The sequence below is a fragment of the Tamandua tetradactyla genome, chromosome 10, assembly GCF_023851605.1.
Source record: "Tamandua tetradactyla isolate mTamTet1 chromosome 10, mTamTet1.pri, whole genome shotgun sequence".
Classification (NCBI taxonomy): Eukaryota; Metazoa; Chordata; class Mammalia; order Pilosa; family Myrmecophagidae; genus Tamandua; species Tamandua tetradactyla.
This window is the reverse complement of record NC_135336.1, coordinates 9,788,853-9,813,078: the sequence shown is the minus strand read 5'-3', so window position 1 is coordinate 9,813,078 and position 24,226 is coordinate 9,788,853. Positions and strand designations below refer to the sequence as shown.

Sequence of the window (24,226 nt, the reverse complement as noted above, 5' to 3'; positions counted from 1 at the left end):
CAGAAAATTGAGATTAAATTTTATAACCTTCTGAAAAACTCTACCGTTTAAACGAATTCAAGATGATTACATTATGAATATGAATGAAATTCCATTAGCAATCATTCACTGACTTCCAGTGTGTCTATATATGTCCATTTTCAAAGGAGCACATATTTTCTATGAGGAAAATTTATTTTTTTTCATGGAGAGTTGTGAACCTTTATTTCTTTCATTCAACAAATATGAGTTAAATTTTATTAGCTGTCAGATATTATACTGGCTGCTGAGGATCCAGCACTAGTGCTGTGCATCTAAATTAATGAATTGTAATCCGGTGCAATCATGAATCATATGTGGAAGTTCATAAATGAGTGAACACCCCAGCTTAGCTATTATTGCTAAAGTCTAATAATTTAGCAATATAAAGGTAAGCTTGGAGTACTGTTGAAATAATACAGAGTTCTCTTATATTGTTAATGAGGTAGAAAAATAGCACTGTCTCCAGTATTAATGTAGCATTTGCCTCGGACATTTAGTGTGTAGAAGGGAATCTTCTTATCTTTAACATTAACTAGTGGCTGGTACTTGAAGCTGTTATTTTCATTTTCTATTTTAACAGAATCAGTGCAATGGTAAGCTTTGACATAGTGGTTTGATTTGGAGGACTCATCTTCTTTGAAGTTATCAAATAATTCAGTCGGTTGAAAATATAAAAAGTGAACCAAAAGCTAGGCAGAAAGCTAAGAACTTGTCAATCTTTTCAAAGTTTAAAATCTCTGACCTCCTTTGAAAGTTTCTAAGGCCTAGCAACCTTATCTTAAAGGAAGGGGAAAGTTTGTGTGAGAAAGAGAGAGGAGAAGGGAGGTGGGGAGGGGGGACAAAGAAAATGAGGGAGAATATGAGAAATACAGAAAGGAGAAGTGATAGGTGAATCAAACTTTTTGATTAAATTGAATATGAAGTATAAACCTCTGTTCCTGAACTGACCCATTATTTTATTAACTTGAATACATTGATTGATGAGTTAAATAATTATAAACACAAACTGGCATGTGGCACTTTATACCCTTGTGTCTACAGCATACATTTTGGCAGTCTCTGTCCGAGGGGCCATGGAGGCACCAGCAGTGGAATAGACCTTTCTTGTGGAATAAGGATAGTTCCTCTCACGTCCAACATCTGTTTGAAATAGAGAAAGGCGGGGATATAAAAATAAGTAATTCTCAGTAAGCTTTGGAAAATGGAAAAAGAGTACTATTTTATATGTTGTTCCAGGAAAGGGACAAAAATCTAAATATCATCTGAGAAAAACCCAGGATTTTCAGCCTAAAAGTTATTTTTAGATTTAAAACTTATCCAAGTAATTTCCATTTTTCTCTGATGAGAAGAAGGATTCCTCCATTGTTTGTGATATTTTTGGAAACCAAATAGTAACACATTAAATTCTTTAACAACAAACATTTGGCTTGACTCTCAGCTCACTGCTTCATTTAACTCTAAATATGAATGTGGCAGATTGAGTGACGTTAGTTGTATAAGATTATAATGCAACTAAAGGATCCTGGTCTATTTGAATATCGGAGTGGTTTTATCTTTAGGTACCATTTTACACCAAATATTCCCCTGAATATTGCAATTCAGTTGTTCTCAAATGGAACTTTTAATAACAATAGATAGGGGTTAAATTAGTAACATTATTTTGTGCCGGTGAAGCGTGTTTCCATTGGAATGGAAAGGATGAAAATGGAAGCAAGGAAATATGCAATTTTATTTTGCTCTTACCTTTAAAGAGGTATAAGCAGCAGGTGAGAACAGCTCCAGCCAAAAAGCAACCCAGAGATCCAGCCATTCCAAGCCAACAGGACCAACCAAATTTATATTGGATGCCAAGAAATATATTGTGCAAAACCAGAGAAGAGCGTTCCACATAAACATCAACAGCATACCACACAGAGCCAATGATTCCTGGGGCACCTGTAAGAACAGGGTGATGCTAAGAACAACGCTGGGGATTTTCCAAATTTAAATCCAAGGAGACCTGCTAAGCTGCCCCAAATGTCTGGTGCCATTCGGAGGGTTAAGAATGATACTGTGGTTTCAAGGACAACTCAGATTTTGGACTCTTTGATCTCTTCCATTGTCCTTCCATCCCATATCTGTACAAAATTATATCTCAGTATTTGCATAAAGTAAATACAAAAATAAATAAAACAGCACTCTGTTTGCATAAGCCTTAAATGGTCACTATGCTTTTCTTTAATTTTCCTCTTTCCAAAGCTAATTTAGTGTTGTGGACAGGAAAATATTAAAAGTAAAAGAAAAAATAGTGAAAAAAGGACACAGCCTAAGATAAATAATGTAGAGGCTATGAATCAATTGTACATTGATTTTTTATTGAACATAAAAATCATTAAGAGTATCCTATTGCTCTCCCACTTGAACCCCCAGACCCAAGATTGTTACTATGCCAGCTATATATGGAAGTTATATTTTTTAAAACATTTAATTTAGTAAGTTGGGGTTAAAACAAATGTTTTAAGTAAATGTCTTTATTTTTAAAGAAATCCTTACCCCAACCTGCACACTGCCTAAGAATGGACCAAGGAATGTTACTCCTTTGAAATAAAACTGAATCCCAATAGATTAGTCTGATAATTAACTGGCATGGAATGATAGAGTTCTCTGGCTTTAATCTTCAGAATTTTGTGTTAATCTTCAGAATTCCATTTCTTTCTTTGCTTCTTAAGTGGGAAATATGTTCTGTTCACTGTTGCCTTTATGGTTGAATTGTTGGCAAATTTCAAATCAAGGCTTAGATGCAAGAAAGATGGGGAGCTGGAGATGCGAACAAATGCTATGAGAAAAGGATGTTTTTGAATTTTGTAGCTTAAAAAATTTTTCAGAAGAATGTATGGTATTTAATTAAGCCATATTTCTCACAATCTTAATGCAAGGTATTTAAGAAGGATCATAATTCTGTTACCTACAGGTTTAAGGTGGAGATTTTTGAAAGTTAGAAACAGATGATGGGATGTTTTTCATATAGTGTACTAATTCTGGATGATGGTTCCAAGCCTTTTGGTCATCCTGGAAATTTAAATGAGTCATTTTTCCAGTTATGCTTGTCTGGGATTATCTTTAGCTATTTGTATTTTCTGTAAATTTTGTTTGTTTTGATGTTTTATTTTTTAAAATGGGGTACCTAGTGATTTCCCAAAAAGTAATTGTTACTTAGAAAATTTTATATTATAACCAAGCTGGATATGGGGATTGATGTTTTAAAAAGGAAGAATTCCTAAATTATTGTAACTCTCTAGTACAACTTTGATTCACTATATCTGTGTGACAAAATCGGGGAGAGCTGAGTTTTTAGTGTGATGGGTTGGATCCTCTGTTATCATTTTGCTCGGCTTATATCGTGCCTTTATAGTAGCAATTCAGGGTACATATTATTGTTCCCTTTTTACAGATGAAGAAATGAAGACATAGGTTAAATGACTTGAGGTCACACGTTACAGCGATATATCTCCAAGCATTTTTAATTCCACAGTCCCTATCCATTTGCTGTCTCACAGTGACTGGTCGTGTTCCCTTTTCTATTTGCTGTGCTAACTTTTTGCTATTACCATATAAAAGGATATTTCTCTCTGGAGGGTGTGTCCCTTGGTTTACAATCTCCCTGCACTTTGATTTATTCAACAATATACTACCTCTCCTCTTGGATTAAGATCCAAAGGTGACATCATGTTGCGCTAGAGGAAGACTAAGCTTCGAAGTAGGAGACAGGCCTGCATAAAATGTCAGCTTTGCTGTTTCACTAATAAACAAGGTGCTTCCTGACTTATTCCTTGTTAGTCATGCTTGAATTGCTAGCCTTCAGAACTCCTTTTCTTCATCTGTTCTTAAATGGGGAATAATATGTTCTGTTCATTGTCACCTTTATGATTGAATGGGTTGGCATGTAAGAAAAACTTCACATAAGACTCTGCACAATGTAGTGCACTGATAAAAAGTGTTGGGAAGGGAAGTGCACAGTATACATGGGGTACAGGAAAGGAGGTATATGCTTGGGGCTTACTTTAAATTCAAGAATAAACAAAAATATATTTATAAATTTTATAGCATCAGATACATTTTTAGACAATTAAAAAATAGTCTAAGAATTTTCGTAAACATTGATCTGGGGTATAAACAAAAGATTAATTATTTAATTTCAAAGCTAAAGAAAGTAGGGCCGGTAAAGCATGCTTTCTGTTTCTTCCGACTAGTGAAGCAAGCCACTTATGATGCTGAAACCAATTTCTCCTTCTGAACAGCATTCTTCCCCCTCTCCTCAAGTCATTGGATGAGTATCTGTACCCCTATCACTAGTCCACACCAGTACCTGCTATTAGCAAGGTGGTTCCAGCAACAAAGCAGATGCGGACTTTGATGTAGTGCTCATCAGGGAGGAATTTCACACAGTCAAGACCAAGGACCAGGGTGATGAATCCAAACCCAGCTAGAATATCTGCAGTAATCATCAACGCCCGAGTCAACACCAGCTTCACTGGAAAACCAAGGCATGTGGTTACAGCAGAGTCAGAGGAAGGAAACATGTTACCTCAAAGACATACATCAAAAAACAGACAATCACATACTTTTATCATAAACCCAAGGACAGAAGTCAGACTTCAAACTTACATGAATTTGGAAATGAGAACCCTTAATTTTTTTCATAGCATTCAAAAATATTATGAAACTCTTGGCATTTCTGTGTGTTAAAGCATGATTGCTACTTGTTCTTGGTGGCATCTTAGCACAGTGGCTGGCATATAGTCAAGGTTAGATAAATGCTTTCCTTTTTGCCTCCTCTCTAGAATGAATCTTGCTCACAAGTATTATAGCTCAACATCGAATTCAAAGTAGTGAATTTGTTCTGCACTAGTTACCCAATAAATATTGAATGAATGAATACATGATCACTACATTTGTTTGAAGATTAATTGAAGAAGATTTTTTAAAAACTGGTTAAAATTTCATACCAGAGATCTGGCTTGTGGAAGCCAGATCATGTTCTCTTTCAAGCCTGACCAGGACCCTTCTTGGCTAACACTCCAGGTTAACCCTTCAACTTTGCATTGTCAACTGTGCATATTTTTAAATTAGAACAAAGAAGAATATATGGTTGAGTTCAGGAAAGAGAAGATCAGGTAAAATAGAAGTGCAATAGTAGCAGACATCTTCTTCAGTAGAAACATCATCTTTCAACTGAAAAGACTCCTGAACGGTGTGTCATAGCTATGCTAAATTAAAATTTGGGAAATTATGACAAGAATGAAAGATTAACTAAATTCAGAATTAATACTACTTTAGTTGGCTGATGGATAGAAGTAATAATATAATGTACGCTTTTAATGATATAGTGTTTAATTATGGGTTTTTTTGGGGGGGGATTTTGAGTTTCTTTGTATTTTAAATCTTTTTCCCCCAAATTGTGAGGGGACCTTAGAACCTATCTAATAATAGGTTGCTTGTAAAAATGTGGTTGACTTTCCTTATTTAAAATAAAATAAGAGAAAATCAATGCATAAAATCAGCATTTACCTTATTAATAAATGAATAGCATATGAAGTGATTATGTTGTTAAATATATATGATATATATTTGTTTCTAGAATGAAATTCATCACATCTCAAAAGTTGGCATTATTTATAGAACCTATTAAAACATTTAAAATGTTCCACATTTAAGGCCCCTTTTTTCTCAAAATTGTAGGTCATATTTTTATATTCAGCAGATCTTTTTGATCCCTCAAATGACATGTATGATACTGCCCTTAAACCTCGGGAGTCCCCATACTTTGGAGTGCTTCCCTTGAAATTGTCTTAAGTTCCCTTTCAGAACCTGGGATGAGCCAGGGCCAGCAGTTTCATCAGGACAGCATGCCCTGAACTCAACCAGACCTGCATAGGTCCTGGTCTTCTCTTTCTCTTTGGGGATGTGGTGGTTTGAAATTATGTTTCCCAGAAAAGCCTTGTTCTTCTCATCCTGATTCAATACTGTAGGGTAGGGACACTTTGATTACACTGTTTCCATGGTGATGTGACACAACCAATTGTGGGTATGAGCCTTTGAATAAATGGAGCTGTGGCTCTGCCCATCCAAGATGAGTCTTGATTTGTCTACTGGGGTCCTTTAAAAGAGAAAACATTTTGGAGAAAGCTCAGAGCTGACACAGACAGCAGAAAGAAAATGCCCCCGGGGAAGTGGTTTGAAACCAGAAGCCAAAGGACCAGCAGACACAGATGACAGAGGTGTTCTGGATCCATCAGCCTTTCCTAAGTCAAGGTTTCCTTCTTTGGATGCCTTAGTTTGGACATTTGTATGGCCTTCGAACTGTAAACTTGCAAGTTAGTAAATTCCCTTTCTGAAAGTCAACCCATTTCCGGCATATTGCATTTCCAGGAACAATTGCAAACTCAAACAGGGAAATCTCAGGCCCCTGTCACATATGTAGGGTCATCAGGATCCTCTGCAGGGTCTTCCAGGGACTCTGTAGCCACCCCAGTTCTAGGAGGACAACCTGGTGAGCAGCTTGCTCATGCTAGCCAGTGAGGAATTTTTTTCTTTGTTTGGATTGCATGTGATTTGATTACCAGAATGATGTTAATGTGCTGATTTAAAGAACTCAATAGTCCATTTTAACAGGGGCCTTGCAAAAATTTTTAAAAAAAGTATCTGGGGACTGCACATTAGCAATGCAGGGCAATGGAATGAAAGGGTCATCTAATGGTGGTACATGAAAGACAGCAGAGGCTAGAAATAAAATCCTCTTTCCTAACAGGTAACACCTTGCCGACATCATTTCAGCAGAATATATTTTCATCTCTGTTGCCTTGAAACAGAATTATTGAAAGAAAAGTAATGGGTCTTTAGTATATTATTTGAAATTCATAGATAGGATCTTATCAAAAGAAAAAATATGAAATAGTATAAACAAAAGACAAGAAAGGAATGTATTAAAATGTAAACAGTGGTTTTCTCTTGGTAGTGGGCTTATGGGTGATTTTATTTTCTTCTTAAATAAAGATACATAATTATATTTAAAAGTTTAAAATGTAAATCTTTCTTTCTTGTTCTCAGGTCTTACCATGGCACTGTATTTCTAGAATAGGCCCTGTGCCCATATGAATTTCCATTTCTATTGACCAAACCATGCTTTTTTGTAGGTAGAACTGAGTGAGCATAAAGAGGAGAAAAGGAAAAGAACTAAGAGGACTTAACAAAGAAGGAAGAAGGATGGCCTTATGAATTATGCTTTAAAATGTTTCAGATACCCAATTCCTAAATAGCAAAGTCACTTTAATGCACTGCTCCTTTTAAACACTTTTTCTTTGGACTGAAATAGCTGTCCAGGGGAAAAATCACATTCCAAGAGTTTACTTTTCATTTATCTTGAGAAAAGAAGTTGCCATGCGATGCCATCACCCATCATTTGCTTTGAAGGAAACCACTTTGCTTTAACAACAGGACTGGTATTTCTTGGCATGGTTCAAAGTTCCAAAATTTAAAAACTGAAGAAATGAAAAAGGATTGAGAGAATCACTAAGGACACTTTTTAATCTAAGAGATTTCCTTATTCATAGAAATTCGGGCCTTGCTAACAGCTCTTTTAATTTAAAGTGAAATGTAAGGACGGTGATGGATCTGGCCTTAACCCTGTCCAACAGTGTGTCACACTGATTGTTGTTTTCATCCTTTGGTCAGTGTATCTCTCTTTATCTATTTGCCTGTCTATTTTTCTGTCTCTTTTTGTCTTTGTCTTGTTATCTCCAGCACTCTCTTTCTTAGCAAACCTTCAATTGAAATAACTGAACACTCCCTATCTGAACTAAGTGGTAGCTCAAAGACATTTCTGAAATACTTCAAATTTAATCTTTCAGTTCTAATCATAAAATCACAGCACCCTGAAGAATTCCTTTCAATTCAAAAAGCATTTACTTTAAGCTGACTATGTATGAGGCAATGTGCTAGGCCCTTTTGAGGGACAGCAGAGATGGATAAGATCATTTTTCTAACCTCAAGGAACTTATAAATACACAGGAAAAGACCAAATATGTTTTAAAAAAAGTTGCAATTCATATTTCAGAAATGAACTCAATTTTCAATTGAAACATTGAAAACTGGACAGAACCTTAATAAAGAGCTGCAGAAAACAAAAATCACACCATTGAAAACCTGAGCTCAGTTTTCTTTAATATTCTTTTCTTAGCAAGCAGTTTCATAAAAGCTTCGCCAGTGATAAAGAAGATGCAAGGCATACGTACGGGGGTGTTCAGCAAGTATAGAATCGTACTCATCACAGGTGCGAATCCCATCAAAAGCATTCGTGACACACTCCCACCAGAGGCCTCTGCATTTTGTGCTCACCTGGAGGTAGAGAAGACGCCGTGTGAAACAACTTATGTGGACACACCTTTGACTCAGTTCATCAAAGGGACAACTTGGCTGTGGTGTATTTGATAGCAAAGTACAGTGGTTACAAGCGTGATCAGAATTTCATTTACATCAGACAATGCATTTTATAGTGTTTTCCCTTCAGCACTGACAATTAAAAGACTTCCACTGTCGGGAAACTATTTTACTTCCTGATTTCAAGGGGAGGAATTCATCATGGCTAAGATGAATAAAATTAGAACCAAATATATTCAAATGCCTATGGCTGGTTCCATCATTTGGGTCATAGTTTAACATGGAGACGATTTATCTCACTTTTCTGTACTGACATTTACTCATTTAAAAAAAAATAGGCATAATAATACATGCTAAATGTTGACATCATGACTCTATTAAGAATGCACATTAATTTTTCTTCATATGAACAATGAGGTCCATGAAAACAATGTTATATTATTTGATTCATAATTTAAAATAAATGCCAAAGAAAGCTGCACATAGAGTCATCAACAAATGTGATTTAAAGGCACCAAGACTTCCCCCTTGCTTCTCCACCGACAGTTTACAAATGCTTCAGCTATGATAGAGGTGTAAACAAAGTGAGCATTAATTACATGCAATCTGACAACTGTAAGCCACTTTCACTTGGAAACGCTGTGCAGATGATGCTAAGTGTCCATTTAGAGCTGCAAGGTACCAGTGCCCTGAACCTTCTCATACTTTATAAATTACAAGTCACAGATTTCTTACAACTGTAAACATGCCAACAGAAAACAGTTTCAAGTATTCTTGATGGAGCTCATGCATATGGAACAAAGCGAATAAGATTGTTCCTTCTGACTCAATTATGGACTCACATTACCCTGGAAATCCGAGAAGAATTTAGTAAGGTTTAACCAAGAATTACCTTAGAAAATGAAAACCAGTTTTTCCTCAAAGGTAAAAATAATAACTGTGCAGAGTAGGAAGAGAAATGTGAAGCAGAGAGTTATTGATATGGGAACAAGGAGAGACTTAAACACACTTTGTTCTGTCAAAGAAAACCTTATAAGGGAATACATGCAATATGAAACCCTGCCTGTGTTCAGCTTTGAAGCTGTGTTGTGTGTCAAATAAAACTTGCCCTTGCAACTCAATCTCAGTTTTGAATGTAGTACCTCTATTATTACTTTATATGTAAAATAATGATCATCGATAATATTTAATAATACTGTATTGGGTGTATGCTATGAAGCAGGTACTATTGAAGCAGATGATCTCATTTGTTCCTTAAAAGGACTGTATGAGATACATGTTAGTACTATTTTCTATTTTACAAAGAAGGAAATGAAGGCACAGGAAGATTTAGTGATATCCCCAAGGAAAAAAAGGATAGGGCGCAGATAGAGTAATCTTAGTATAGGTTCTTAAGTATTGCACTATACTTAAAACCTATTTTTAAAAAATCCTAATCCATTTCAAGCTAAAAATTAGATACAGGAAGATAGCATTGGATGAAATAAGTCCTCATTTGCATCTCATCCCAAGATCATGGTTCTACAAAACCTCTCTTTGGTTTGCTCTTCCAAAGGTTAAATCAGAAGTGAGATTCAGATCCCACGAACCACAGAGTTCAAAAATCTAACCACGAAAACTCATCCTGTGAAATTTAAGATATTAATTTCTAAACAAGAACGTGAACATCTAAATTTAAGTAAACATGAAATTTGTTACATTATAGTGAAAAAACTACAGACTTCAAGTATAAATTGACATTATAAGCTATGTTGTAACCTTAAGCAAGATCATATACTTTTTTAGAGCCTCAATTTCCTTTTCTGTCTAAAGGATATAATGGTAAGTGGTCACATGAGCCCAAATTACAAGCACGCATGCAGTATAAATGATTTGCTCAATAAATGATATGACTAAAGTGCTCAGACATCATAAGAACCAGAGAGTTGGCTATGTCTAGCCTTGCTGACTAACCATAATGAATGTGGAGGGAAGTTGTTGGACTAAATGGTGCCCCCCAAAATCTATGTCCATGTCCTAATCCCTGGACCCTGTGAACATCACCTATTTAGAAAAATGGTCTTTGCAAAATGGAATGAAGTGAAGGATGTTTAGATAAAAAGATCATCCTGGATTATCTGGGTTGACCCCAAATCCAATAAAAGATATCCTTACAAGAGACACATAAAGAAGAGATTGAAATAGAAGGGGCAGAGACAATGCGACCCCAGAGGCAGAACTGAAGTGATGCAAATGCAAGTCAAAGAATGCCCATAGAAACCAAATGCTGAAAGAGTCAAGGAACAAATTCACCCCTAGAGCCTCCAGAGGAAGTGCAAGCAGCTGATACTTTACTTTCAGACTTCTGGCCTCCAGAACTGTGAGACAACAAAAGTATGCTGTTTGCAGCCATTCAGATTGCAGTAATTTGTAACAGCAGTCCTAGAAACTAAGACAGTAGAGAGAGACAGTTTGCGCTAACTGTTATACCCTAATAGAAGACAGGCCTTTCACTGCCTTTTGGCCTTTGGTCCGTCACTTAACAGAAACACATTGGATCCAGTTTATTCCAGCCTGAGCTGGCGACATGGCTTTGAGGCCACTGCTCTGTAATCAGACGGTGATTCTCTGCAAATTCCTGCTGTCAGACTCAAGAAAACTGACAAACTGACTACAGCCATTACAATTGCGTATATTTGAGATTATTTTGAAGGAAATTTCTTATTTTGCAATAAATGAGCATTTCTATCTTTTCAAAATAATCCGCTAGTGGTATCATTTTCAAGGCTATTGATCATTTACTTGCAATGACCATATTTAGAAAAGCAATGAGCTCATTAAAGGAAACAAGGAATCCAATTTCATTAGGCATTAATGCTCAGGGGCAGGCCATTAGATTGCTTGGTATTCACGCTCAGTTAAGGTACGTGAGAATAGTGGCTGTAATTAACTAAACCTCTTCGTTAATACAGCACTTACTGGAGACACCCTTAAAGGTGCCTTTGTGCAAAAAAGACAAGGTTAAAATACTATGTTTATCATATTAAGGAAAGTCCTCCTTGTCTATAACGTATAAACTTCATTTACCTCTCTCTCTGTCGCAAGATGGCTTCTTAGGAATTCTCCAAAAGGCAAACAAATCCAAGTTCTTAAAAAGATTTTAAGACTAGATTCTTAAAAAGCAGACAAATGCTTAAAATGCTAAGTTAATCTTTCTTCCAGGGCCAAAAAGAAACCAAAATATTTTATAGTGGCGAAGTTTACAAGTTGAACTTGGTGTTAGATGAACCTGAGATTAAATCCCACCTTGCCGAGTAGTAACTGTGGGAATTTAGATAAGCTCTTAAATCGTCATAAACCACATTTTCCATGCTATGGAAGGAGAAAAATAATTCATACATCCTAAGTTTTTGTGAAGAGTAAATGAGCTTGAGCTTGTGTCTGAAGCATTTACCACAGTATCAGGTAAATACGACTCTGTCAATAAATGCTAGATATATTATCGTCTATATCCAATTCACTGTTTTGTTTTTGTTTTGGAGGAGGAGATGACATTTTGAATAATGTTCACTGAAGACAGAGATATGAGATTTAAGTTCGATTTCTATTTGCAATATTGATTCTCTTGGAGAAATATTGTTTACTTCTCTCAGCCCATTTTTATACTTCTATTTCCTTTTGATCTGACCAAGGAAATATGGCAGACAATAGAGGGAATGTACCATAAATTATCTATTATGTGTTCACATATGAGAAAGAAAATAAATTATGAATTCATAACATTATTAATATGTCAACTATATTATGATTTACGTAATTCTTAGTTATCCACACCAAAACACAAAAATAGCTTCTTCACAAAGTTACTGGTCTCTCAATTGTCAAAAGGAAAAAATGTTTTTATGAGACTATCCCATTTTCAGTTAATCTTTCGTTAAGCGTTTACTTTATCAAACACTGTTACAATTAAAATATTGTTTCTTCAACTGAAAGTTGCCCAAATTCAAATGTATTATATCTCCATAATCAGATTCTCTAGAGTTTCCATTTGCATCAATGACACTACAATTCTTTCAACATAAAACAAATATTATAATCATTACATCTAGCATATATTTTGATTATTTATGTACTAGTTTTACTTTCCTCTTGATTTCAAATTCCTTCAGCAGACATTTGAGGCTGCAAACATTCTCTTACTCATCTCCTGATCTCATATAGCATCAAGCCCTGACTTATACATAATAGTAACTCATAGTGCTTTTGTTAACATGAACTGATGGAGCAGCTATTAGGATAATTGGAATATTTGTTGAAAGAATGAATAAATGAATGAAATATCATATGAGCTGATCTTTGGAAATCTCACATTGAGGCCTAAATTAGAAGGATCTCTTCAAGAAAACTGCCTTTTTTTTTCTCCCCAGCAAGATCTTTCAACTTGCTACAATTTAAAGTCTTATCGAGATATACATTTGGATCCTCTTTTTAATAAGACAGAAATAAAGTTCTAATTCTATGGGATGTCAAATAAAGTTGATGAAGAGTGTATTCTGGTAGAGAGAATATGGCTTCTCTGCTTGATGCTTCAAAGTTCAGAAAGAAAGGAAGAAAAGGAAAAAAAAAAGAAGGAAATTATTTTGTAATCATTCACACAGCATATTGTGATTTCTGTCACTGGGCAGCAATCACTGAAAGGTTGTGATACCATAGTTTCATAAGGAAAGCTTTCTAAAATGATTAAATATATAGCTTTAATAAATTATACAATAAATGCTAAGATTGAAATATTTAGATAGTTCAGATTTGTACATCATGTCATATAACCATGGAGACCACAAACTATATTTTACTCACTGGGTTTGCTGTATCCCATTCCTTACCATTTATACCTTTAGCCAGTGCTCCATAAACAGCCAGGCGAGCTAAGCCAAATATATCTTAGTGACTAACTTAATGGCTTTCTATCATATGCAGCACCTTGTAAATATCAAGAAATATATAAAGAAATATAAAGAAAGTAGAAAGGAAAGACCACATATATTATGTCTATATCAGTCTTGCCTCCTCATCCTCGTTAAGGCCTGCCTTAAATTCTTGTAGACCCTGGGCTAGTAAGAAATGATAAAATATAAAAACCAAAAAAATTCAGAATCCTGGTTGAAAAAATTCAAATGCATTTTATGTTGTTAAAATTGAAATGTTTCAACTTTTGGTAGTAAAATATGTTACTTACTGGAGCATGCATTATTAAAACTTTGAACATTGAACTTGCAACATAAATATGCTCAGATATATTTATTAAAATGCAAAAACATATTAGCCAATGATGGCAAAGTGGTGTGAAAATGATAAATTCCTATAGCATGTATACAAAAGATGCATTTTTTTAAAATAATAAACTTTAGTAGGTTATTTTTTTTTAGTTTATACATTCTTCTTCTCATATATATTTATTCACAAATCCCAGCATATAAAAATTTATAACCTAATGCATAATGAAGAAAAGAAACTTTATTTGGCAGTGTCTGCCAACAATAAACACTTACTATGCCTACAGTGTATAATTACTATACATAATATGTACATAAAATCGTCTGTGCAATTGGAAAAGAAATAAATGCCAATTAATCAACTTTTGAAGGTCTTTGATTCTCAAAAGATATATTGTAAAATAGGTGAAAACAAACCTGAGACTACAGTAGACAAAACAAGGCAGGCAAAAGCTGTGTGTTACAGCTTGTAAGTATGTCAGGAACGATATAAAGAGGGAAACTGGCAAAGACTGGGATAGAGAAGTCTTAACGGGAAAGTGTTACAGGATTCAGAGCAAGAACTCTCAGGATCAAAGAGTGAGTTTATGCCACTCTAAACTCGACTGGGAAGTCATCATCACTATGGTTTCTTAAAACTTTTTTTGAGTGGTTTCAGGTTTATTTTTAGTGCTATGGGGAATAGTTTCCAGAACCAGTTGGATTGATAGGGTCTGGGTTGACACAAGTGCAGTGAGAACCTACTAGTCTAAATAACAGTCCTTTGGCTATTCAACTTATCCTGTTGCAGTCTATTCGGTCAAATTGAAAGCACACACTAATGACCAATTGTGAGCACGGTGTATCCATAATCACCTTCTACTCCAAAGTTCTAATGTGGATTAATGTGTGCGGATTAGAAACATAAACAGAGCATTTTCTTCAATAACCTTCTGTTGTGCATCTATCATGTACCAAGAGGAACGGTCCATAAGCATTTTCAAGCAAGGTACCATGTCTGTTTCAATCATTGCTCTCTTCCCAGCATTTAGTTAGCATTTTGGCTGGCTCCTGAATAAGGCATGCTATGAATATCAATTGAAAGATGACAGGTAGATAGATTTGGAGATCAAGGCACATAAACACATGCAAAAAAGATAATGCGATATTATAAATACTGTAAAATATGGAAATACTACTGCGTTAAGTAGGAACTGTGGCATGCCTGACAAACAGAAACTCCCTCTAACAAGAAGTAATAGCATGGCTCTTGCTAATTGTTGCAGTGTATGACTGGAAAGTCCAAGTGGCCACACTGGTCATGTTTCCAAAGGATGCTAGAAATCCAGACTGTTCTATAAAAATGTCTACATTTTAACTATTGACAATTAATTGATATTAAGAAAATTATGCTGGCCTAACGTTTGTAACTTGTACTTTATTGTCATACTGTGGATCAGCTGAGTTCTCCTTATTTAGGAAATAGCCCACTCTTCACTTCAAGATCAAATAGTTAGTGAAATAATGTAAGAAATCCTGTCGCATTGTTTTCTATGTTTTTTATTGATATGTAAATGGCATGTTGAAGGGAGAATGCTTAAATTTGGAATCCTCTGTTTTGGATGAACTTATGAGATAAAACTTATTTAACATTTAGGAATTCTGCCCTCTAAGAAAGGTTAACCCTAACATTTTAATCATGATAAAACATTGTATTCCTCACTCCCTTCAGGTATACAGGTATACCCTATAATATAGGGTTTAATACTCTATATTATATAGGGTAATAAACTAAGCCAGAATAATAGTGGGATGGTCAAGCACTTTGCTGCACAATGATGTTTGCATAGTGACTAAACTTCCTCCATTTAAGCACTAATTGAGGGACTCTGCCATTGCTCCAACTGCCCAAAAATGGATTTCAACCCTCCCTTCTGCCTGTCCATCACAATCTTTCCCCACATGCAATCAATTAGCAAACCTATCAATTCAAGTTCTTAAGACTTTCAAAAATCGAATGTCTCTCCTTGCTTGTCCATACTGCCAATGTGGTCTCTTTCCTGGTCTATGGGAAAAAAAAAAACGTCAATTGGTTTCCCTGTAACTCATTTTTCTCCTGCCAACCACTCCTCACAAGTAATCAGAAAAAAACTGAGCTTTCTAAAATGTACATACATGTTTGTTTGCAACCCTCTAATGGTGCATTCCGTCCTGGGGTATGAGATCTGTATTTTGCCCAATGCACAAAGCCCTAGATGAACGAGAGCCTGTCTTCTGCCCCCCACCTGGGAAACTCTTACCACACTGAAATACATACAATTCTATAAACACACAGCACCCTCATAGCTAAATCTCTGTACATGCCGTTTCCTGGGCTTGGAAGGCTCTGTATTTCTTCCTCACTCATGAGTGTTCTACAAGTACCAGTTTATATGTCTCTTCCTCTGGATAGTCTTCACTTATTATCCAAAATTGGGTGAGTTGCCTACTTGCAGTTATCGTTTCTCATAGCATTTATCATATCATACTATAACTATCAACTCAACTGTCTGCCTTCCCCAGGACATTGAGAGCAACTTAATGTCCAGTTCTCATCTTCCTTTACAACTCTGACCCTACCACAGTGCCAGGTATGCAAGACATGCCGAGGAATATTTGTGGAATGTAGGAAGATAGAAAGCAAAGAAAAAAGGAGAAAGAAGAGGGGGACAGAAAAGGGAGAAAGGAGAAGAACAGGGGCCATTGAAAAGGGGAGGGAAAGAGAGAGAACGGGAAGAAGGAAAGGGAGAGGAGGAAGAAAAAGATATAGGAAGGAAGGGACAAAAAGGCAGATGAAGGAAGGGAGATGGGGAGGGAGGAAAGAAAGGGTATGTGCAGTTACAGAAAAATGGAGAATATTCACACTAGAATCCCATAGCGATTGGCCATTTCTCTGGGATTTCAGACATAGTCAGGGGATTTAAGAATGTAAAGGATAAAAAGGGCTTCATTTATATGAACTCCATCATATAATTCAATTTCATCATATAATTGAGGAAACTGAGTCTAAGACAAGGGCTGTGACTGGCTCAATAGCAGACATTTAATATAGGTTAAGATACAAACACAGACTTGACTAATCTCAAAACCCAACTTCTTGTCACCATATTAGTCTTCCCTGAGACTCAAAAATGTCAGGAGCATAACTTGGGGTCTCTGGTCTCTGATTTACAGCTGTGTACACTGCCATTTCACAGGCCATCTCATTTTACCTAACATTTTAACTTAATACAAAGAACTTTACTTTTTGAGTTAGTAATTGTAGGAAGAAGAAAGAATGTTTGAGCGCTTTCCCTCTGTGTTTCTTATTACTCATCTTACTCCGCTAAGAAGCCCAGAGCTTTTTCTCGCTCTGCACTTTCACTGCATTATCCTCTCACCTGACAAACCCCAGCTGCCACTTCCATCTTTTGAAATCCTTTGCCTCTTTACCAGACTTGCTCAAATGCTTTTTCCCCCGTGAGATTTATTTCCATGCCCCTAATATGAAATAATCACTCTATGTTCTCTATTCCCATTTACTTTTTTTGCTTCTTTCTCAAAATATGAATTGATTATGTTTTATATTATTTTTGCACAAGTACCTTCCCCACCCCCAACCCCTCCATGGAATGCACACTCCTGAAAACAGGGCCTATTCTTGTTTCATCTTTGCCTCCCCTAGTTGAATTATCCCAGCACCTTTTGTCATATATTTGCCATGTTGCATTGAATGGTAGAACACATGTTCCAAATATAATGTCTATATTGTCCTAAAATAATAACAAAGCTAGAAGTCTATAATTCTCCTTCTTTAAATTTTGAATGGGTATGCATTTTAGTTTTAGTTCTTTATAAGCTTTTGTTATGTCAACATTTGTCCAAAAGTTGTTTATAGTGAGCTGTTAATGTGAACTGTAAGTAATGCAAAAATGGCGAGGGGAAGCAAGAAAGGAGGGCAGTATAATTGAGCTTCCAAACAGACTAATGTGTGGATAATAGTATAAATTTATACTATGCCAACTGAAGGAGAAGTTGTTATGAAAGATTCCTGTCCTTTTAAAAATATTGACAAATAATGAGATCATTGGGAGAGAAGAGAGCCTCATTTGTTATCCTCGTGATGGAGAAGCTTCTTAGGGAATATTTATATCAATACATTTCAAATTACAGGGAATAAGAAAGGAGCTAAGAAACACTCACTAACTCCTGTCCAAGGTTAACAAGGATTTATTTGAAGTGAATAACAGGACTGCTCATTTCATTCATTTTTAACCAAACGTGCTCTTCCATAAGGCAGATGGTAAGTTAGTTGGAGGTACTTAAATGAAAGCAAGAAGGCATTTTAAATGTCAGGACTCCCAATTCTCTCTCAGAAAGGTTTGATCCTTTCTAAAACTCTGTATCTTGTCATGTGAAGTTATCAAATCAGTCAACTTAAGCAAAAAGATTTTCAAATTGTTCTAGAAAATATTTTTTAAATGCCATGATAGGGGATTTTGCATATTTGTAAATGTTTTTAAGAACATAATTTTAAATATGCCTTAAATAAGGCCAACCTATTTATGTATTAATCATCTTGGCAGTCCAGATAGCAAGCTAGCAGCAGCAGAATGTTTATATCTGCATTTATCCTGAATACTGTTCAAAAGGCTTTTAAAATTATTTTTCTATTCACTACTTATATGCATGGGCAGATAAAATGTGACTGGACTCACTTATAGATGACATCCTTCACAGTATTTCAATTCTAGCACAATTTTTAGAAATATAATTTTATAGCACTAAAGAGCTTTTTATAACTCAGTTGGTTTCATAACTCAGTTGGTTTTGAAATGCCATGTAGAAGTCAGAACAAAGCTAAAAGCAAGAAAAGATAAATAGCAAAAATAATACACAGCAAAATAGAAAGATTAATAGCTCCCATTTTTAATTCCAACTTGAGAATCTATTAAATACAATTGGGAGAAAAGTATATATACATATATAAACTTGCTTCCGGGCATCTTTCCTAAACTTCAGGGAGGTGATATTATAAAATTTATCAGGGTAAATTGTTTCTTTCAAGGGTAAATAAAAGAGCAAATTGGATTGCTATATACTATTTATATGAGTTCCTGATAATAATGTTTCTTTTCCTTACCTTCCATTTCCTAAACCTTATTAATGAATAGCAACAGATTCCAAAGACTTGATTTTTACTCATCTACTTCTCTCAGATTCCTACGACCACGGGAAATACTTCTTTTGAACATCAAAATGACTTCTTTCGGAGCTTCTCTAGTGAGAAAAATAAAACTCTCAAATGTAAACCAAGAACAAGTCCTTCGTAAAAGAGCATTTTTCAAACTCAGATCTGTCCCCTATACCTTACAATGCACTGGAAAGACACGTTCTTCCTCAGAATGTTTATGCCTAGTATGGAAACTCCTTATACTATAATTCTTCTGTTGCATACTACTAATTGGATACATTTTATATGCTTCAAGTCCAATCAGTCATTGTCTTAGATTATGACCACTCCTTAAGAAAACCTATTGTGTTGTTCTTGATGCTGTCATCCAGATTCACAAATTTATCTCTGAGAGAAGGAGTGTTACTGGAATGGCATTCAATTTGGTATTTGCAAGAATGAGAGAGGTGAATTTCTGGGAGATGGGGTGACAGAGACGATGTAATTATGCCCTTGTGAATTAATCCCTGTGAAAAAAAGAGGGATTATTCAGGCTTCATCTATAAAATGAGGATAACAACGGTACCCAGCCCAGAGATTTGCTGCAGGGATTCAATGAATCAATAAGGTAAAGACTCAGCAAATCACAATGAGACATCAGCTAGTCCATGTTGGCTACTGTGACCGTGATCATTCGTCTCGGTAAATGTCCTGAGTTTTGGACGTGGCAACGGGGAGGATGAGCAATTTGGGTGGGCTTGGGTGAGAAAGAGAAGTTTCTGACTTCTTACCTCCAGGGAGTCATCTGCATTCACCATCCAACAGTCTGTCCAGGTGGCCACAATCAAAAACCCAGCAGAGAAAAAGGCAAAAAAGCAGGCCACGTACTGAAGAAGCTCCCTCATCCTGGCGAGCAGCTGTCCGGAAGGTACGCATGGACAGATGTCAGCCCCGGGACCCCTCAGGCAGCTGGAAGGCTGGCAGAGACTTGGGTGGCTCTGGTCCCTGGAGATGTGAAAATACCGGTCTTTGACTTTTCCTCACACCCCACTGCAGGCGTCTTAAGTTGCGGTCAGAATAATTCAAACAGGCTGCCACTGAAGGAGGGGTCCGAGAGGTCATTATCCAAAATGATCGGCCACCAATGAGAAGCCAGGTCAGTGAAAGGGCTGCTTTTGTTTTGGGTGGGGGGAACACAGGGGCCCTGGTAGAGCAAGCTGCCCAGACTGCAGGCTAACGTGAGATGATGGTCACCAGAGGCCTGGGCTGGTGTAAAGATGGAAGGAAGGAGGGTCACACCCCAAGCTTGAGCCTGCTCTTTCACAGGCCCTCCAGGGAAAGTGAGCTATTATTCTCCTCCCCCTCCGTAAGAAGCTGACACAGTTGACTGAGTGCTATTTTATTATTAGGACTATTTTAATATTCACTGACTACTTGAGACAGACAGGCCACCAGTGAAACTATGCTAACAAGTGCTTGCTCAAGAGAGTCTGCATTCCAAAGTGCTGGGCAGAGCAGGCCGAGCAGGGGACAGCGGTTGGGGGGGGGGGGTGGTGCGCAGATCTGCAGTTCCTGGGCCGCCACTTCTACACACTGCAGAATGTGACAGACGTGGAGGCATTTTAACACAAGGACATCTCAGGGTAAATCTTCACTCCAAAGTTTATAGGCTGAGAGCACTTGGGCCTCAGTTTCTGTGAAATGATGGCATAAATATCTTCTTCATAAGATATTTGTGTGGATTAAATGATAGTGCATCTGTAAATCATTTAGGATGGTGGCTGACAATCATAGTGAAGTGGTAAATGTTAATATGACCAAGAGCACCCTATATCATTATTTTTCTCCCATGGGCCAAGGCTTGAAAATATGTACAATGAGATCCAAAACCTGTGTGTATGAGGCACAAATGATGCTTTACGAAGAGTCTTTGATTTAGCAAGGACAACTGGAGTTCCACCTATTCCCGAATGGGTGGCCTTGAAGTGTATAAATGATCCATAACCATACTTAAAAGAGTTTTATTATCATCAGATAGACCTCTCTGTGGTGAAATGAAAATTCAATATGAGAATTAAAAAAATTGCATGAGCTTTAATACAGGAGAGAATAAAGAGAAGAGGGCACGGAAAAGGATTAGAAATAGGTCATTATTCTGGGAAGGATCATCTACTAAGACATTATTTTAGTAACAGATCATCAAGGCAATTAGTCTGTTTCATCAAATAATGGTTTGGTCATAGTATTTAGGGAGAAGGCTAAAACATCCTTCAAGGATATATTAAAATAGTAACCTTTTGTAATCAAAATTTATTTCCTAATTTAGATTCAAGTACATAAAATGTAAATGTAAGGGTAAAAGCTGGCTGTGCAACTGCATGTGGAATATGTTCAAGTGTTGTCCTAAGCAAGGATACATGCATTAACAATAGTTACGGTTAGTTTGGGAGTGGCGTTATAGGTGACTTTGATTTTCCTTATTTTATTTTACTTAGTTTAATTTTCCCAGTTTACTTAATTCAGAAAAATATATATATTTTTAAAGTGTTCAAAGAACATAGTTACCTATGATATAAGGCAGCTACCATGCATGCATGCTGCTTCGGTGAGTCACAATGGAATCTTTCCCTGTGCCCTAAAATTTGAAAGGCTCATGCTCTATTGATCTGGGAGAGGAAACTAATTCCAAAAGCACAAGCCCATTACTGGAAAAGTCCTGGACTTAGCTGTGAGCTTTCCACCCAGGGGCCTTTCAGGATGTATTTTTCCTGCAAACAGTGCACCCCAGGGCGGTGATTTTCAAACTTGAGTGCGCATTGGAATCTCTGAGGCCACTTGTTATAAATGCAGACCCAAGAGATCTACCCCCAGAGATTGGCTTCAGGAAATTGGGAGTTGAGGCCAAGACTTCACATTTTATGCATGTATGAAAAATCTGATTCTGGTACAGATAACCATGCTTTGAGACATCAGTTCAGAAAAAGAGAAGAAAACGAATATGAAAACCAGCGTATTATTTTTCAGTCTTTGTCATGGATTGAATTATGTTCCCCTGACCCTACAAGAGATGTATTGAGGTCCTCATCTCTAGCACTTCAGAATGTAATCTTATTTGGAAATAGGTTAGTTATAGATGCACTATGCAAGTAAAAATGAGGTCATACTGGAGTAGGGGGAACCCTTACTCCAATAGGACTGCTGTCCTTATAGGAAGAGGAAATTTGGACACAGTCAGAGAGGAAAACACTTGATGACTGAGGCAGTGAACATAAAGGATTGCCCACAAACCGCTGCCAAAAGCCATGGAACAGATTCTTCCCTACAGACTTCAGAGGAAACATGACCTCAACAACTTGATTTTTGGACTACAAGCCCTCAGAGCTGTGAGACCATAAATTTCTGTTGTTTTAAGCTACCCAGTTTGTGGTACTTTGCTACGGCAGTATCAGGGAACTATAATAGCCATATACAATAGCTCATGATAAAGCTGTGGGAAAGGGGGATAGCAGAATTAAATCTTTGGTACCAACTCTTCCCTAAGTGGTACCAATGACAGGTCCCAAATCCAAATATCAGAACTTAATGGAGAGGAGGAAGGAAGAAAAAACACAGAGCACATGCACCCACACCCACATACAAATGCACACATACACATACATCTCTGGGAATCAGAGATTCCACCGCAAGAAAGATCTAGAATGGGACATGTAGCTTACCTTGCTCCCAACACTGCGCTGGACGTTGTGTGGGATTGGGGGCAGGGGATGGCGACTATTAGGTCACTATGGAACTGCTCCTGAATGTAAGAGCTGTGCTATTTTTAGAGACCTGCATAAGACAATCATACTTAAATGTTAACTTCTGTGAGTAAGGCCATAATGCGATTGAAGAGCCAAGAAATGACAGTCATGCACATTAAAAGAGTAAGGAAGTCCTTATGGGCAGGACTTAAGCACACTTCTAAGGACAGTTTGAATATGCAGAGAGATATGAATTTGGAGAGGGGGATGCAGATTAAATCAATCATGAAGCCAAATAGATAAATCTGGTTTGCTTTCTGCCCATGCATTAGACTCCAAACTATTTAAGTTGGTCACAGTTTTGTTCCAATTAATTCAGCTCACATTTGTAGAGAGTCTGCAGGCCCCAGTACTTTGGTAGTTCTGGGGGATGCAGAAGAAAATACTACATGGGAGACCTACTCCCAGTTTTTGAGAAGCCTACTCCTCTGGGAACCAACCTGGGTGGGGCCCAGGAGAGGAAAGTAAAGCTTCGTTCAGGTGACTCTGAATACAACCCGAAGTTATAGGACCACTCCCAGTAATAGTACATGGGCATATTAGTTAAAAATATCAGTTTCCCAACTTATAAAAAAAACCATGAAGAACGATTATCACTGTATGTGTGGGTTAGTGGGATTTACAAAGTATTTTCAAATGCATTATCTAGTCTAAGCTCCATGAGGGAATATGTCTCTCTTTATTCACCAGTGTATCCCAAGTGCTTACAATTTTGCTTGGTGTATACTAGGCACTTGAAAATATATCTTGAATTTAACTTAATCCTCATAGTCTCTAAATTTTACCGAAAAGGAAGTAATGTTGGACTTGCTCTTCCTGAAACATCCTGGGTCCCTCAGTGTGGGTTGTATTTGCAGCCCCAAAATTGTTTGCTGTGCACGACCCAAAGCCCAACATTTTAGTTGATTCACTCGAGCTATGTCCTCATTCATTCCTTGTGGCTGAGTCTTTAGAGCCACCTGCCGATGGGGTGAGCGGTGCCCTGAACTAAGCACCAGGGCTAAAAGGAAGCAATTAATTACAAAATACTGCAATTGTCCCTTTGTCCTGAAGGTGGAAGCAGTCCTGCATTTTCAGTTGAACAAAACGGTAAGGTGTCTTTGGGTTACCTCAGTTATTTCAGCTAGTATTACAAAATGTCCCCCTTACATTCGTAATAGTAATATGAGTTCTTAGAAAGAATAAGCTGATTTATACCATGTTATGAACAATTTTATTCAGCTTTTAATGCCCAGTGTTAATTGGGAAGAAAGTGTACACAGTAATATCAGTTGCTCATTTGGGGTCAGTGTAGACCCAAGTTCAAATGTAGGCTAAGCCACTTAACAGTTATGAGATCTTTTGCAAATTGCTTAATTTTCCCAAGACTGTTTCCTTGCCAATAACATGAGAAATATATATTTTATCTTATAAGACAGCTGTGAATGAAATAATAAAATAATACTTGTAAAGGTCTTTTGTACAGTGGCTGGCAAATAATAAATACTCAATAAATTATAGCTGTAATGTTTTTTTATATTTCCACCTTGTTTCTCTAAATATGAACCATATATCAGATATATGTTTAC

At 36.7% G+C, this 24,226-nt stretch overlaps 1 protein-coding gene across 1 annotated transcript; it reads right to left on the bottom strand.

Moving 5' to 3' along the window:
- Positions 1–1,042: 1,042 nt before the first annotated feature.
- CLDN16 (claudin 16) lies at positions 1,043–19,980 on the bottom strand. Its single transcript, XM_077117534.1, is given in 6 exon segments — positions 1,043–1,161; positions 1,765–1,956; positions 4,367–4,531; positions 8,292–8,394; positions 19,650–19,841; positions 19,843–19,980. Coding segments are annotated over 6 exon segments (909 nt in total).
- Between the last annotated feature and the right edge of the window lie 4,246 nt (positions 19,981–24,226).